Source organism: Dama dama, chromosome 20 (assembly GCF_033118175.1).
Source record: "Dama dama isolate Ldn47 chromosome 20, ASM3311817v1, whole genome shotgun sequence".
Classification (NCBI taxonomy): Eukaryota; Metazoa; Chordata; class Mammalia; order Artiodactyla; family Cervidae; genus Dama; species Dama dama.
This window is the reverse complement of record NC_083700.1, coordinates 79463490-79479740: the sequence shown is the minus strand read 5'-3', so window position 1 is coordinate 79479740 and position 16251 is coordinate 79463490. Positions and strand designations below refer to the sequence as shown.

The window sequence follows — 16251 nt, the reverse complement described above, 5'->3', positions numbered from 1 at the left end:
AGCAGCATTTCTACCTGTAAGCCAATTCTAATAAGTTTAATGAATAGGAATATTAAAAGGACTTCAGTTTAAAAATAGAGATTCTTCAATTTTTGAACTTGATGAAGAGATCATGCAATTATGTACTTTGCCAAGCAGTTTTTTGATTTTAACAAATACTTTTTAATAGGTGCTTCTTATAAATAAATCATTCATTCAATATCAAGTTCCTTTGAGAGAAAGACAGCAAAGTCACGTTGCTAAGTCAATATTTGTAGAGTGTTAATATTGATCTTCTTCCTTTGTTTTCCCTTTCTAGACTCAACCTTTACTAGTTTTCTTTCAACAGGAAATAATAGCTACAGAAATATAAAACATTAACTGGAAACTGCTAGGATACATTAAAAATGTGTACCTAGGGACCTCTGTAAAAGGGGGGAAAATGGTTATGACCACAGACTATAACTGCTGTTAGAAAACTGAACTGATTGTTCTCAAGAGCTACATTTTTGTTTCAAATAACAACTCTGTATTTGTTATTGAACTCTGAAGTCCCTTATATCTTTAAATTGCTAGACAGTGACATTTGTTCTATATTAAAATTTTAAAACATTATCTCAAAGGAATTTTGCTCAGACTGTTTAGGAATCTGTACACCCTAAGCAATTTGGTGTGCATGTCCAACATGTTCACACACAATATTTAGTGTTCCAACAATATTATTTTCCACTGATGGAAGCTTTCTGTATTTTGCAACTAAATTAAATGCTAATGATAATGAAACTGGAGCCCATTATACAGAGTGAAGTAAGCCAGAAAGATAAAGACCAATACAATATACTAACACATATATATGGAATTTAGAAAGATGGTAACGATAACCCTATATGCAAAACAGAAAAAGAGACACAGATGTACAGAACAGACTTTTGGACTCTGTGGGAGAAGGTGAGGAAGTTTTGAGAGAACAGCATCAAAACATGTATATTATCAAGGGTGAAACAGATCACCAGCCCAGGTTGGATGCATGAGACAAGTGCTCGGGGCTGGTGCACTGGGAAGACCCAGAGGGATGGGGTGGAAAGGGAGGTGGGAGGGGGGATCGGGATGGGGAATACATGTAAATCCATGGCCAATTCATGTCAATGTATGGCAAAAACCACTACAATATTGTAAAGTAATTAGCCTCCAACTTATAAAAATAAATGGGGAAGAAAAAGAATAGAAGACAGAAAGTTAAATGAGAAAATAAATAAATAAATGCTAATGAAATCAACTTAGTTAAATAATTGTTGTTTACCTGGTATAATTATATACATAAATATAATTTTAGCCATTATGAAGAAAAATTTAAATATTAATGTGGGTTATATTAAGGCCAACTTTTTCTGTGCTTCATGCTGTTATTAATTGGGCCCATACCAATACTGTTCCTTTAGTTTAGTTCAGCTCAACAAATATTCAGTAAAAGGGTAACAATGCAAACTATTTTTAGTGTAGTGGGCCCTGAATAAAAAAATGAAAATTTCTGTTTCGTTATTAACAATATACCAAGTTAGTGTAGCATAGTATTTCATTTATTAATTCATTTATTCTACAAATATTTATTTATGTCTTGCCACACAGCTTATGGGATCTTAGTTCCCTGATCAGGAATTGAACCCAAGTCCTAAGCTGTGAAAACATAGAGTCTTAACCACTGGACTGCTAGGGAATTCCCACGACAACAAATATTTATTGAATGACTATTTTGTGCCAAGCACTGTTCTAAGGTGCTGGTTAAAACCTTAGAATAGACAGACCTGTGTTTAAATTTTGAGCTTTGTTACTTGATAACTGTGTGACCTTTGATAAGGTAGTCAGCGGCCCTTCTGAATTTTAGTTTCCTTATCTATAAATTGGAAGTAATTATATTTAGTGTGTTTTTAAAAGATTTAAACACCTGACATATATAAGCCATTTATCAGAGTGCCAGGGATGTATTAATAGTTTTACTTTAATAAATAATATTGTCATTAATATTATTATAAGAAAGTGAAGTCGCTCAGTCATTTCCAACTCTTTGCAACCCCATGGACTGTAGCCTACCAAACTCCTCTATCCATGGGATTTTCCAGGCAAGAGTACTGGAGTGGGTTGCCATTTCCTTCTCCAGGGGATCTTCCTGACCCAGGGATCAAACCCAGGTCTCCCACATTGCAGGCAGATGCTTTACCATCTGAGCCACCAGGGCAGCCCAAAGTGAAGTTGCTCAGGCGTGTCCGACTCTTTGTGACCCCATGGGCTATACAGTCCATGGAATTCTCCAGGCCAGAATACTGGAATAACATTACAGACGGATTCTTTACCAGCTGAGCCCAAGAATACTGGAGTGGGTAGCCTATCCCTTCTCCAGTGGATCTTCCCAACCCAGGAATCAAACTGGGGTCTCCTGCATTGCAGGTGGATTCTTTACCAACTGAGCTATCAGGGAAGCCCAGTATTATTATGGAACAAAGAAATTACTGCAGGTCTTAATGTGGGAATGACATGATGAAAGATAATTTAAGAAAAGTTATTCTACTATTGTATTATGTATGGAGACTTCAAATTAGGGAGACTATTGAGAGGATGATAGAGGACAGCTAGGCCAAGGGTAGTACCTGAACATAGTAAGGAAGGGACAGATCTAATAGACCGGTGGTCCCCAACTTTTTTGGTATCAGGGACCTGTTTCATGGAAAACAATTTTTCCATGGGCCAGGGCGGGTGGGGAATGGTTTCGGGATGTTTCAAGTGCATTACATTTATTGTGCACTTTATTTCTATTCTTTGGCTATCTCAGGATATTCCAGCTTGACCTTTGGGTTAGGGTTTACTCTCCTATGAGAATTTCATGCTGCTGCTGATCTGACAGGAGGCGGAGCTCAGGCAGGAATGCAGGCGATGGGAAGCACTGTAAATACAGATGAAACTTTGCTCCCTCACCTGCTACTCACCTCTTGCTCTGCAGCCTGGGGGCTGGGGACTCCTGTAATAGACAAGGCCAAAATTAATCTGTAGGCCATAGTGATTGTATAACAGAAGACTAAATTTTTGCATCTAATGACATCAAGAACAAGGAAAGGTATTTAGGTATTAGGAATTAGGTGAGAGGTAGTAAGAATTTAATGATTGAATGAAGAAGGCATACTGTCAACTTGTAAATTCTGTGACTTTCGTATAAAATTTAATGTCTTTTGGAAATACTTCATAGCTTTCATATTTCTTACCTGACATTTTCTTTTCCTTTTCCTGATCTTGGTATTGCCTACTGTTTTGTATTCTCTAATATTTCTTGCATGAGCTGAAATGATTTTTTTGAAAAATCTGTGATCCTTTTGTTACTCAGCAGAATTTAGTTCTTTGTTTGCATTTTACTTTGAGGTTACTTTTAAATTTTTCTTAAATTTTATATGTTTCTTAAGTTCCACAACAACTCTAAAAAGTACTTGGTTAGGAATATAGTTATTTTATAATTTGTTTTAATTGAGATTGGTAGAATAAATTACTGAGAGAATTATTAAATTTTCTTTAAGTACTTTAAATCTATTTTAAACAAGTTTAGTACCTCAATTTTATGTGTAGTGGAGAAGTATGGAATTGGGACAGATAAGAATGGTCTTTTCAGAAATTAGAAAATTGTTGTAATGGGGTACACATAAGCCAGATTACAAACCATAAATCCACACAAATGATAAAAGGCTTGAATTACAACCTTCAAGGAGGAGGAAAATATAACCTTCACAGGAACCATACATGTATTACTTTCTGTATGCTATACATAGGTACTGTATCACTGTTCTTTTCTCAGTCCTCAATTCTATCTAAATGTTTACGTTCGATTTTATCATGTACAGGGGATGTCAGAAATTTTTCTTTGAGAGAATAGCTTCAGTTGACAGTCACGGCTAAAGTTAGAGAAGTCGTGAATTTTAAATTCCAGAGACTCAGCACTGTGTCCAGACTCCTGTTAGAAAGCCTGCGTGTACCTTACGTATGCGTGCCGTGTGCTTGGTCGCTCAGTCGTGTCCGGCTCTGCGACCCCGTGGACTGCAGCCCGCCAGGCTCCTCTGTCCATGGGGTTCTCCAGGCAGAATACTGGAGTGGGTTGCCATGCCCTTCTCCAGGGGATCTTCCCAACCCAGAGGTCAAACCCAGCTCTCCTGCACTGCAGGCAGATTCTTTCACATCTGAGCCACCAGGGAAGCTCATTTTACGTATAAAATGTGTATAGCATGTAAGTTATGTATGTCTATATATGTAAAACAAGAAAAATATAAGCATTTTAATCTTGAAATGGTTGTCTAACTTAATTTTTATGAAAGCTCCAAATAATAATTTTCTTATTAAAGTCTCTCATTTTCAAAATGTTGATCAATTCAACTTGTTGATTAGGTTGGCAATCTATATCAACTTTTTCCCTTATAAATAATCTATTTAACCTCTTGTTTTAAGTATATACAGTTTGTAATTCTTTAATAACAAAAAAAGTTTAATAGCAGTCTGTTTACTTACTTTTCTTAACAGACAGCAAATAGCCTTCTAATAATGTGATATAAGGTATTTTTATAAGAAACAACAGTGATGTTGATGATGGTGATGATGACATACAAGTTCCAAGTCTATAGCAAGTCTATAGCAAATGACTTCCCTGGTAGCTCAGATGATAAAGCGTCTGCCTACAATGCGGGAGACCTGGGTTCGATCCCTGGGTTGGGAAGATCCTCTGGAGAAGGAAATGGCAATCCACTCCAATACTCTTGCCTGGAAAATCCCATGGATGGAAGAGCCTGTTAAGCTACAGTCTGTAGGGTCGCAAAGAGTCGGACACGACTGAGAGACTTCACCTTACCTTACCTTACGTTATAGCAGATGAAGGGCTTCTCAGGGGGCGCTAGTAGTAAAGAACCTGCCTGCCAATGCTGGAGACATAAGAGATGTGGGTTTGATGCCTGTTCAAGAAGATCCCCTGGAGGAGAGCTTGGCAACCCACTCCCATGTTCTTGCCTGGAGAATCCATGGACAGAGGAGCATGGCAGTCTACAGTCCATGGGGTTGCAAAAACTCGGACATGACTGAAGCGACTTAGCATGCACGCAGACATGGGGAACCGACTGCTTAATGATTCTGCCTCACCTCAACCTTTAATAATGCAGAATTGTATGTCAAAACAAATTAAATTCTCTACAATACTTCAGGAAAAATATAATTTTACTGATAAATTTAAGTTTCTGATAGCTAGAATTTTCAACTTTATTATTTTTAATTTATGCTTTTAAGCATCTCCTTATACATTGTGAATGGAATAATTGTGTATGACAAATGAATTTTTTCCTTTTATATGAATTTACTTGAATTGGTAGAATATAGCACCACCTTATGCCGTGTGTAAGAATTACAAGCTACTGTTTTGTTACTGCTTTATATTGTCAAAAATTATACATGGAATTTCCTACTCTAGCATGCTAAGATTTTATTTTTTAAACTGAACCTTCTTTCATTTTTCTCATAATACTCAAACTGTCAACTTAATCTATAATCCTTTCAAATTGATTTATTTGAATGAGCCAGATATTTTGTCAGTACTTGTTTTCTTTTATAACATTTTAGTATGGGTCCTAGAGAAAAAGCTTTGTGTGATTGAAAGTCTGTTTGTTTTAAAGGAAATTTGGGGTTGAATAAGCATTGCCTGTTTAATAACTCTGATAGATCTAAATAATTTTAATTCTTCCCTTGAAACAAGAGAGATACAAATTCTCCTAATGGTGTTATTTAGTATTCAAAATAATCTGATTATCATATTGAACTTTGATTGATTTATATAGTATGGCATTTGGCTTTCTTCTATTTTATAATGCTATTGTCTTACCATTTTCTAGCCTTTTTAACCATGTATTATATTCAGATTGATGTCTTTCAAAGAAACTTATAAATCCTCTTCTATACCTTTTCTAAAATTAGAATTTAGGAAAGACTTCTAATAAAAATTTTAACTCACTCCCCAGCTAAATTTTATAAAAACATCTCCTGTCAGCCAGAAATGTCATAAGCACATGGAAAAATTCTTCATCTTTGACTTTCCCAAATGCCATGTCTTGTCATCCAACCATCTTGTCTTCTGTCATCCCCTTCTCCTGCCCTCAGTCTTTCCCAGCATCAGGGTCTTTTCCAGTGAGTTGCCTCTTTGTATCAGGTAGCCAAAGTATTGGAGCTTCAGCTTCGGCATCAGTCCTTCCAATAAATATTCAAGGTTGATATCCTTTAGGATTTGCTGGTTTGATCTCCTTGCTGTCCAAGGGGCTTCTCCAACATGACACTTTGAATGAAAGTATCAATTCTTCGCATTCAGCCTTCTTTATGGCCCAACTCTCACATCCATACATGACAACTGGAAAAACCATAGCTCTGACTATACAGAGCTTTGTCAGCAAAGTAATGTCTCTGCTTTTTAATACACTGAATAGGTTTGTCATACCTATTCATACCTAAGCATCTTTTAATATTATGGCTGTAGTCACTGTCCATAGTGATTTTGGAGTCCAAGAAAATGGTCTGTCACTGTTTCCATTGTTTCCCATCTATTTGCCATGAAATGACGGGACCAGTGTACCAGCCAAGGTGCACTGCTTTTTAGTTTCATTTAAACATTTTTTTAACCTAAGGGTAGGAGGCAGCTATACCCATAATTCTAACACAAATTAAAGAAATTTTGTAGCTACTAAAATCTGGTTTTTTAGTAAGAAAACCAAGTAATTATATTTACACATCAATATATATATAATTCTGAATAATGCATTATCATACTTATTATAATAATTTCATAGATATGAAGTTTTAAATCATTAAAATGTTAAACATTAGGTTAAAAATCATGGCAGATATTAAATATAGGAAAAAAAGAATTTTGAATATAGCTGGTAGTTTGGAGAGAAAGCAAGGCAACCTAGGTTCAGATATAGTTTTACAATCAATGAGAATTGTGAATTAAGCATATCACTTTATTTTTCAGACATTCATCAGTTAAAAGAGAAGTCTATACTGAGTTGCTTTTTAGACTTCTACCTTTAACATTCTGTAATTCTAAATTAATATCCTTTATCATTCCAGTTGGGTAAATGTAAATACAAGGAGGTTAATTGAAAGTCTATGGTAAACTGTGGAAAATTCTGAAAGAGATGGGAGTACCAGACCACCTGACCTGCCTCTTGAGAAACCTATATGCAGCTCAGGAAGCAACAGTTAGAACTGGACATGGAGCAACAGACGGGTTCCAAATCAGGAAAGGAGTACATTGAGGCTGTATATTGTCACCCTGCTTATTTAACTTCTATGCAGAGTACATCATGAGAAATGCTGGGCTGGAGGAAGCACAAGCTGGAATCAAGATTGCCAGGAGAAATATCAATAACCTCAGATATGCAGATGACACGATCCTTATGATAGAAAGTGAAGAAGAACTAAAGAGCCTCTTGATGAAAGTGAAAGAGGAGAGTGAAAAAGTTGGCTTAAAGCTTCAGAAAACTAAGATCATGGCATCTGGTCCCATCACTTCATGGGAAATGGGGAAAGAGTGGAAACAGTGTCAGACTTTATTTTTTTGGGCTCCAGAATCACTGCAGGTGGATTGCAGCCATGAAATTAAAAGATGCTTACTCCTTAGAAGGAAAGTTATGACCAACCTAGGTAGCATATTAAAAAGCAGAGACATTACTTTGCCAACAAAGGTCCATCTAGTCAAGGCTATGGTTTTTCCAGTGGTCATGTATGGATGTGAGAGTTGGACTGTGAAGAAAGCTGAGTGCAGAATTGATGCTTCTGAACTGTGGTGTTGGAGGAGACGCGTGAGAGTCCCTTGGACTGCAAGGAGATCCAACCAGTCCATCCTAAAGAAGATCAATCCTAGGTGTTCACTGGAAGGACTGATGCTGAAGCTGAAACTCCAATACTTTGGCCACCTCATGCAAAGAGTGGACTCATTTGAAAAGACCCTGATGCTGGGAGGGATTGGGGGCAGGAGGAGAAGGGGACAACAGAGGATGAGATGGCTGGATGGCATCACCAACTCGACGGACATGAGTTTGGGTAAACTCTGGGAGTTGGTGATGGACAGGGAGGCCTGGCGTGCTGCAGTTCATGGGGTCACAGAGACTTGGACACAACCGAGTGACTGAACTGGTGCATACTCTTACTCATCATTAATAGTTGAACTTTTGACTGAAGCCCAGCTTTGAACTTCACTGTGTTATAAAAACTTTGAAATTACTACCCTAAGTATATTTTCTTTTTTAAAATTTTTATTTATTTTTTAGTTGGAGGATAATTCTTTGCAATATTGTGTTGGTTTCTTCCATACATCAGCATGAATCAACCATAGGTATACATACAGCCCCTCCCTTTTGAATCTCCCTCCCACCTCCCATGCATCCCATCCCTCTAAAGCTAATTTAGAGACATCTTTCTCAAAACTAGTATTTATCAGCATTTTGCTATAGCTGTGAAGTGAATTCAGTGTTTTAGTTACCTAGACTTGAAACAAGTATTTTGGTTGTCACATAATTTATCTTTTAAATATAAAGTCCTATTGCTTTTTCTCTCAACATACCAGTTTTAACAATCCTTAGTTCTTCATTCTTAGTATGCTCTAAGCACTAACCTCACCCTGATTATTGCAGCAGCATGTTTATTTATTACTTTGCTTCAGTACTTCTCCAACTCTCATGAACTGTATTTTTCATATTTCTCCTCTCTATTATATCTTTTCCTAATTTTTTGTTATCTAAATGCTGCCTCTTGAAGATGTCACAAATTCCTGGACAGCATTGGCTCTAGTTGACATTTCTTTTTATATCTTCCCTAGGTTTTTCTTCATTGCTCTTCATGCTGGAAACTTGTAATGAATATTCTTTGAAAAAATGTTTTCCTTTATTCCAGGAGTGGCATTGTGTACAGTCAAAAGGTTGCTTTTTCTTAGAAGAAGATGGTGAAATCATTAGTCATCAATACAAGATGCAAATAGCTCAGAGATCCCTGGTTTATATAACAATTAAGCCATTAAGCCTGAGTCAAGCTGAAGGCAAGTTTAAATTTTCTATATTTAAAAAAAAATCACTCTCTGCCAGCTTTAAAAATACTTATGTAAGTATTTGATGGTTCTAGTTACTAGTGAAGAAAATGAATTTGCCTATGAAACATGGTTACATACATTTAAAGAAAGTTGTTTACACACTATGTCATCACATTATTCAAAGTAAGAAACATGTGGTTACATACATTTGAGGAAAGAAAGTCATTTATACGTTGACTGTGTTGTCATATTATGCAAAGAACAAAATGTTACCTGGTTTCCTCTTGACATATGATTAACTTTTTATCCACTAATCCTTTGCTTTTTCCATTTATCAATTTTTTAAATGAATATACATGAGAGAACTTCGGTAGGAGCATAATTTGGGACAAATAAGAGCTGCAAGTATTTTTGAATACCTTCAAAGTCCTATGTCATATGACTTAGTCCTTATTTAATAATTTTTGTATCCATGGTAATACTTTTCTGTACACCAATGATAGATAAAAATTAATAATTTCCTAGTATCTACAGCGGTTTTATGTAAGTTTTAGTGAAAAATGGCTTGTATGTGTGCTTTCTCTAGGTATCCTTTTAATTTTGACTATTCTAAATATCAGTCTTTATTTTCCTCTTATTATGTTTACATATAAACATCTACTTACTAGAGGATTCTTCCACATTTACATTATTTTTCCTTCCTATAGTAAAGATACTGAAAGTTTTCACTGTGTATCTTATAGGATGCTGAGAACATTTGGTAGTTGATACTTTTAGATGATAATTACAATAATAATTTTTCAGATAAATGTATCAAATCTACGAAGTTAATGTAGTTGTTAATTCTCTGTATTGTTATAAATTTTTTTATTCATTTATTTGTCAATTATTTTTTAAGGACCTCATAAACCAAGTATCACTTTAGGTGCTTAAGATACACGACAGTGTGACCTCATGAACTTACATTCTAATAGAGGAAATAAACAATAAATAATAAATATAGTAAATAGCAAGTCACATGGTGTGTTAGAAGGTGGTAAATGCTGTGGGAAAAACAGAGAGGATAAGGGGCATTGTGAATGCTGAGGGAATATGGGTTGCCATTGAAAGAGAGTAGTTAGTGTATGCTTCGTTAGAAGTTCACCTCTGAGCAGACTTTGAAAGAGATATATTAATTGTCAACTGCTGTGTAATAAACTACCCCAAAAACTCAGTGGCTTAGAATAATTAAATATTTGTTTGCTCATGAGCAGGTCTATTGGACAGTTTTTTGGTCTGAACTGGGCTTGGCTTTTTTCTGTAGAGCTCACCCATACCTCTGTGATGAGCTGCAGGATAGCTGGTGGCTGGCTTTAATTGATCTTGATTGGGCTCTTTTCTTTGTGTGGGCCTCAGATGAGACAAGGGAGGCTTCCCTGGTGGCTCAGATGGTAAAGCGATTGCCTGCAGTGTGGAGGACCCAGGTTCAATTCCTGGGTCGGGAAGATCCCCTGGAGAAGGAAATGGCAACCCACTCCAGTATTCTTGCCTGGAAAATTCCATGGACGGAGGAGCCTGGTGGGCTACACGGTCCATGGGGTTGCAAAGAGTCAGACACAACTGAGCAACTTCACTTCACTTCAGCTGAGACAACTTCATTTTGCCTTGTGTAGTCTCTTATCCTCTAGTAAGTTAGCCTGGACTTGTTCTTATGGTATAACAGGAATCTGAGAGAGAAAGCAGAAGCATCATAGGCCTGGGCTCAAAACCGGCACAGAATTATCTGTTACTCTGTGTTGTTCACAGCAGGTCACAAGGCAGGTACAGATTTATAAGGTGGAGAAATAGATTTGATCTCTTAATGGGAGAGCTGCAAAATCACATTGCAAAGGGCTGTGGATACAGACAGGAAGAGCTATTTTTGCTGTCTTCCACAGGAGGCAAGGGAGCAAGTTTAGTGGATGTAGGGGTGGCGGAAGGGATGGGTGAAGAGTGGGAGCGAGGGGCAGGTAGAGGGAATCCTCTGTTCAGAGGCTCTGAGGTGTAGAGTGCACCTGGTGTTAGAAGAACAAGGTGGCTAGAGTGGCTATAATGAAGTAGGGAAGGAGAGAGTGGTAAGAGAAGAAGACAAGGGAGAAACGAGGACAAAATCAGGTCACAAGGCAGAGTGAGTTTTGTTTTCTGCCATGATGTTGTAAAAGTCCATAACTTGGACTTCTACTCTGAGAGAAATAGAAATGAAAAACCCTTAAGAGGCTGCCATCAAGATTTTCTCTTCATCTTTGATTTTCAGTAGTTTGAATATGTGTCTTGATGTTTTTTGTTTTTCTTGTTGATGCTGTTTTTGAATTTTGGTGAGGTTTTCAAGTTGTTGTTGGTTTGTGTTTATTTTTTTGGTATTTATCCTATTAGAGAGCCCTGAGTTTCTTGGATTTATGTTGGTCATTGTTTTTAGAAAATGTTGCATCTTTGTTTCTTCTGCTCTCTCTCTTCCACTTACATGCCTGACATCATCTTCTCCTGTCTGCCACCACAGATCAGCCATGCTTGCGTCTCATCCCTCCTTAGAAGGGTCTGTCTTTCCTTGGATTTCAGACTGCATGTTTATCCTGTGACCTCATATCTGATGGGTTTAAGAAATGCTATGATTTTGTAGTTTGTGCATTTTTTTCCCCATTGTTAGGGTGGGAGCAACTTTCTTCCAACTTTCAACTCTGTTAGAGGATTTTGAGTAGAGACGGAACATATTCTGACATTTTAGCAAGAGCAGTCAGGTTGTATATTGAAAATAGATTGAAGGGTACTCAGGAGAAAGCGAAGAATGCTTTTGCTTTGAATGGAGGTGCAAAGGAGATAAGAAGTAGAGATTCTGGCTGTATTTTGAAGGTCAAACCATAGCATTTCCTGAAGCTTGTTTATGACATGTGAGAGATGGAAGAAGTTAAAGATGATTCCAGGATTTGGGGGGGTTGAGCAACTGGTTTGAGATACTCTTCTCTGTCCCTTACCTGAGATAGAAGTAGATGGACAGTTCTTTTCTTCAGGTGTTTGGACAGTTTTAGACATAGAAATCCAAGTAGAAATGTCAAATAGGCAGTTGGATATATGGGTCTTATGTTCCCAGGAAAAGTCTATCAGGGAATATGAATTTTGGAGTTAAAATCATATAGATGATGTCTAACGTCTTTTCATCCTATGCTCCTTTACAGGTAACCAGTACTTGCATCTTATCACTTCTTGAAAGGGTTGTTTTTCCTTGGATTTCAGTCTACTTGGTTGCGTTGTAACCTTAGCTCTCTAATGAGTTTTAAAAATTTATGATTTTTAGAGGTGTATATATAGAGAATGTTTCTAACAAGATCACTTTGTATAGTTACCTGTCTTATTGAAAATGTCTTTTGATGTTTACATATGAAAATGGATGTGAATTTTTTAAAAAAATAATTCAAAGGGGAAAGAAACCATTAACTTCTTTTTAAAATAGGAAAGATCTAAGAAATGATTGCTTATTTTAAGATGTTTGGGATTTTTTGTTTATAGGAAAACCATCCCCTTGGTTGTCAGTTGATACTGCCTTGTATATTCTTAAGGAAAATGAAAGTCAAGCAAATCTACAACTCTTGTGTTTTACCGAACTACGAAATAGAGAAGTATACATGTTTATTTTCTAATGTATAGTTAAAAGTATTATATGATCTCAAGTTTGGGAAAAATAATAGTTTTTCTATATATCTTTAACCTTTTTTTCTTCCCTTTCAATTAAGGTAAATACAATTCTTATCATTATTCATATATTTTTATTAATTGTGAAGGATTTTAATTTTCTGAGATTTAAAAATTGAGGATTTATTGGCAGCCTTGACTTTATAACTTATACGTTATATGTGACATTATAGTTCACTTTCCCCTTTTTCTAATACCCTGATGCCCCCCACATGTGAGCATTTTTTTCTTATACTCAATAAAAATGATTGATGCCAGGGAATTTTCTCCCCTAAATTCAAGCAGTTCAACTTTGAAAAAGTTCCTCTGGATGTTTGTCTTACTTTTAGTCCTACTGCAAAAAAGAAAAACTTCATATCCTCAGGCTTTCCTCATAGGGTCTAAAAATAGATTGATCTGAAGCAATGCTTTCAAATGATTTTGTATGTTGCCCATGGGGTTGTTCTGATCTTTTCTAATTATATATTTACTCAGAGGCCAAATATGTGAGGCAGATACATAAATGTGGCTATTTATTTTATGAGGAATACAAAATACATCTGCTACACAGTAGCATGAATAATACTATTCAAGAGCTTACTGCAATATCATATTTAATCTTTATATAGGCCCAGCAACAGACAGACATTTCCCTGATGGAATGTTATATAAAAGTCTTTATTGTCGGCTTCCTAACAGACAAGAATAGTTATAGGCAAGAAACAAATAAAATGGCAAAAGTTAATGTTTTGACTAAACTCTTCTCCAAAACTGACTACATAGTTAAGTTCAAGATAAAACATTGTCTAAAACAATACCTTTCCCACTTTGTTTTGTTTAAAATCACTTTCTTATGATATTGCATATATAAAAATCTTAGTACATAGCAAGCCTATAGTAAAATTTGAATGAGTTTCTATTTACCTCTTTACTGTTTTCTCCTCTGTTTATCTGTAATATGTCATATTTACAAAGGATTTTTACTTTTAGTTTCACAGTTATTTTAAGAAGAGTTTTGTGCCCATGAAAGACTGTCCATTTGCCAACTATGGCAGTTCAAGTTTATACGTGGAGATAAGGAGGTTCATCAGAGAACGTATATTAGGAAACAGTGAGAATTGTTTTTCTTTTTTTTTTTTTTTCCCTTTATTTATTTATTTATTTTTTCAGTGGGTTTTGTCATACATTGATATGAATCAGCCATAGATTTACATGTATTCCCCATCCCGATGCCCCTCCCAGCTCCCTTTCCACCCGATTCCTCTTGGTCTTCCCAGTGCACCAGGCCCGAGCACTTGTCTCATGCATCCCACCTGGGCTGGTGATCTGTTTCACCATAGATAATATACATGCTGTTCTTTCAAAACATCCCACCCTCACCTTCTCCCACAGAGTTCAAAAGTCTGTTCTGTACTTCTGTGTCTCTTTTTCTGTTTTGCATATAGGGTTGTCGTTACCATCTTTCTAAATTCCATATATATGTGTTAGTATGCTGTAATGTTCTTTATCTTTCTGGCTTACTTCACTCTGTATAATGGGCTCCAGTTTCATCCATCTCATTAGAACTGGTTCAAATGAATTCTTTTTAACGGCTGAGTAATATTCCATGGTGTATATGTACCACAGCTTCCTTATCCATTCATCTGCTGATGGGCATCTAGGTTGCTTCCATGTCCTGGCTATTATAAACAGTGCTGTGATGAACATTGGGGTGCACGTGTCTCTTTCAGATCTGGTTTCCTCAGTGTGTATGCCCAGAAGTGGGATTGCTGGGTCATATGGCAGTTCTATTTCCAGTTTTTTAAGAAATCTCCACACTGTTTTCCATAGCGGCTGTACTAGTTTGCATTCCCACCAACAGTGTAAGAGGGTTCCCTTTTCTCCACACCCTCTCCAGCATTTATTGCTTGTAGACTTTTGGATAGCAGCCATCCTGACTGGCGTGTAATGGTACCTCATTGTGGTTTTGATTTGCATTTCTCTGATAATGAGTGATGTTGAGCATCTTTTCATGTGTTTGTTAGCCATCTGTATGTCTTCTTTGGAGAAATGTCTGTTTAGTTCTTTGGCCCATTTTTTTGATTGGGTCATTTATTTTTCTGGAATTGAGCTGTAGGAGTTGCTTGTATATTTTTGAGATTAATCCTTTGTCAGTTGCTTTGTTTGCTATTATTTTCTCCCAATCTGAGGGCTGTCTTTTCACCTTACTTATAGCTTCCTTTGTTGTGCAAAAGCTTTTAAGTTTCATTAGGTCCCATTTGTTTAGTTTTGCTTTTATTTCCAATATTCTGGGAGGTGGGTCATAGAGGATCTTGCTGTGGTTTATGTCGGTGAGTGTTTTGCTTATGTTCTCCTCTAGGAGTTTTATAGTTTCTGGTCTTACATTTAGATCTTTAATCCATTTTGAGTTTATTTTTGTGTATGGTGTTAGAAAGTGTTCTAGTTTCATTCTTTTACAAGTGGTTGACCAGCTTTCCCAGCACCACTTGTTAAAGAGGTTGTCTTTTTTCCATTGTATATCCTTGCCTCCTTTGTCAAAGATAAGGTGTCCATAGGTTCGTGGATTTATCTCTGGGCTTTCTATTCTAGTCCATTGATCTATATTTCTGTCTTTGTGCCAGTACCATACTGTCTTGATGATTGTGGCTTTGTAGTAGAGTCTGAAGTCAGGCAGGTTGATTCCTCCAGTTCCATTCTTCTTTCTCAAGATTACTTTGGCTATTCGAGGTTTCTTGTATTTCCATACAAATTGTGAAATTATTTGTTCTAGTTCTGTGAAAAATACCGTTGGTAGCTTGATAGGGATTGCATTGAATCTATAGATTGCTTTGGGTAGAATAGCCATTTTGACAATATTGATTCTTCCAATCCATGAGCATGGTATATTTCTCCATCTGTTTGTGTCCTCTTTGATTTCTTTCATCAGTGTTTTATAGTTTTCTATGTATAGGTCTTTTGTTTCTTTAGGTAGATATACTCCTAAGTATCTTATTCTTTTTGTTGCAGTGGTGAATGGTATTGTTTCCTTAATTTCTCTTTCTGTTTTTTCATTGTTAGTATATAGGAATGCAAGGGATTTCTGTGTGTTAATTTTATATCCTGCAACTTTACTATATTCATTGATTAGCTCTAGTAATTTTCTGGAAGAGTCTTTAGGGTTTTCTAGCAAACAGAATCCAACAACATATTAAAAAAAATCGTACACCATGACCAAGTGAGCTTTATCCCAGGAATGCAAGGATTCTTTAATATCTGCAAATCAATCAATGTAATACACCACATTAACAAATTTAAAGATAAAAACCATATGATTATCTCAATAGATGCAGAGAAAGCCTTTGACAAAATTCAACACTCATTTATGATTAAAACTCTCCAGAAAGCAGGAATAGAAGGAACATACCTCAACATAATAAAAGCTATATATGACAAACCCACAACAAGCATCACCCTCAATGGTGAAAAATTGAAAGCATTTCCCCTGAAATCAGGAACAAGACAAGGGT

The 16251-nt window shown here is 36.3% G+C and overlaps 1 protein-coding gene across 1 annotated transcript in view; it reads left to right on the top strand.

Moving 5' to 3' along the window:
- The window catches only part of EFCAB7 (EF-hand calcium binding domain 7), a 55908-nt gene that overhangs the window by 17211 nt on the left and 22446 nt on the right, over positions 1-16251 (top strand). The window contains exons 7-8 of the mRNA XM_061121695.1: positions 8932-9073; positions 12584-12693. Coding sequence (XP_060977678.1) covers positions 8932-9073; positions 12584-12693 — 252 coding nt within the window. The remainder of the gene's footprint in view (positions 1-8931; positions 9074-12583; positions 12694-16251) is intronic.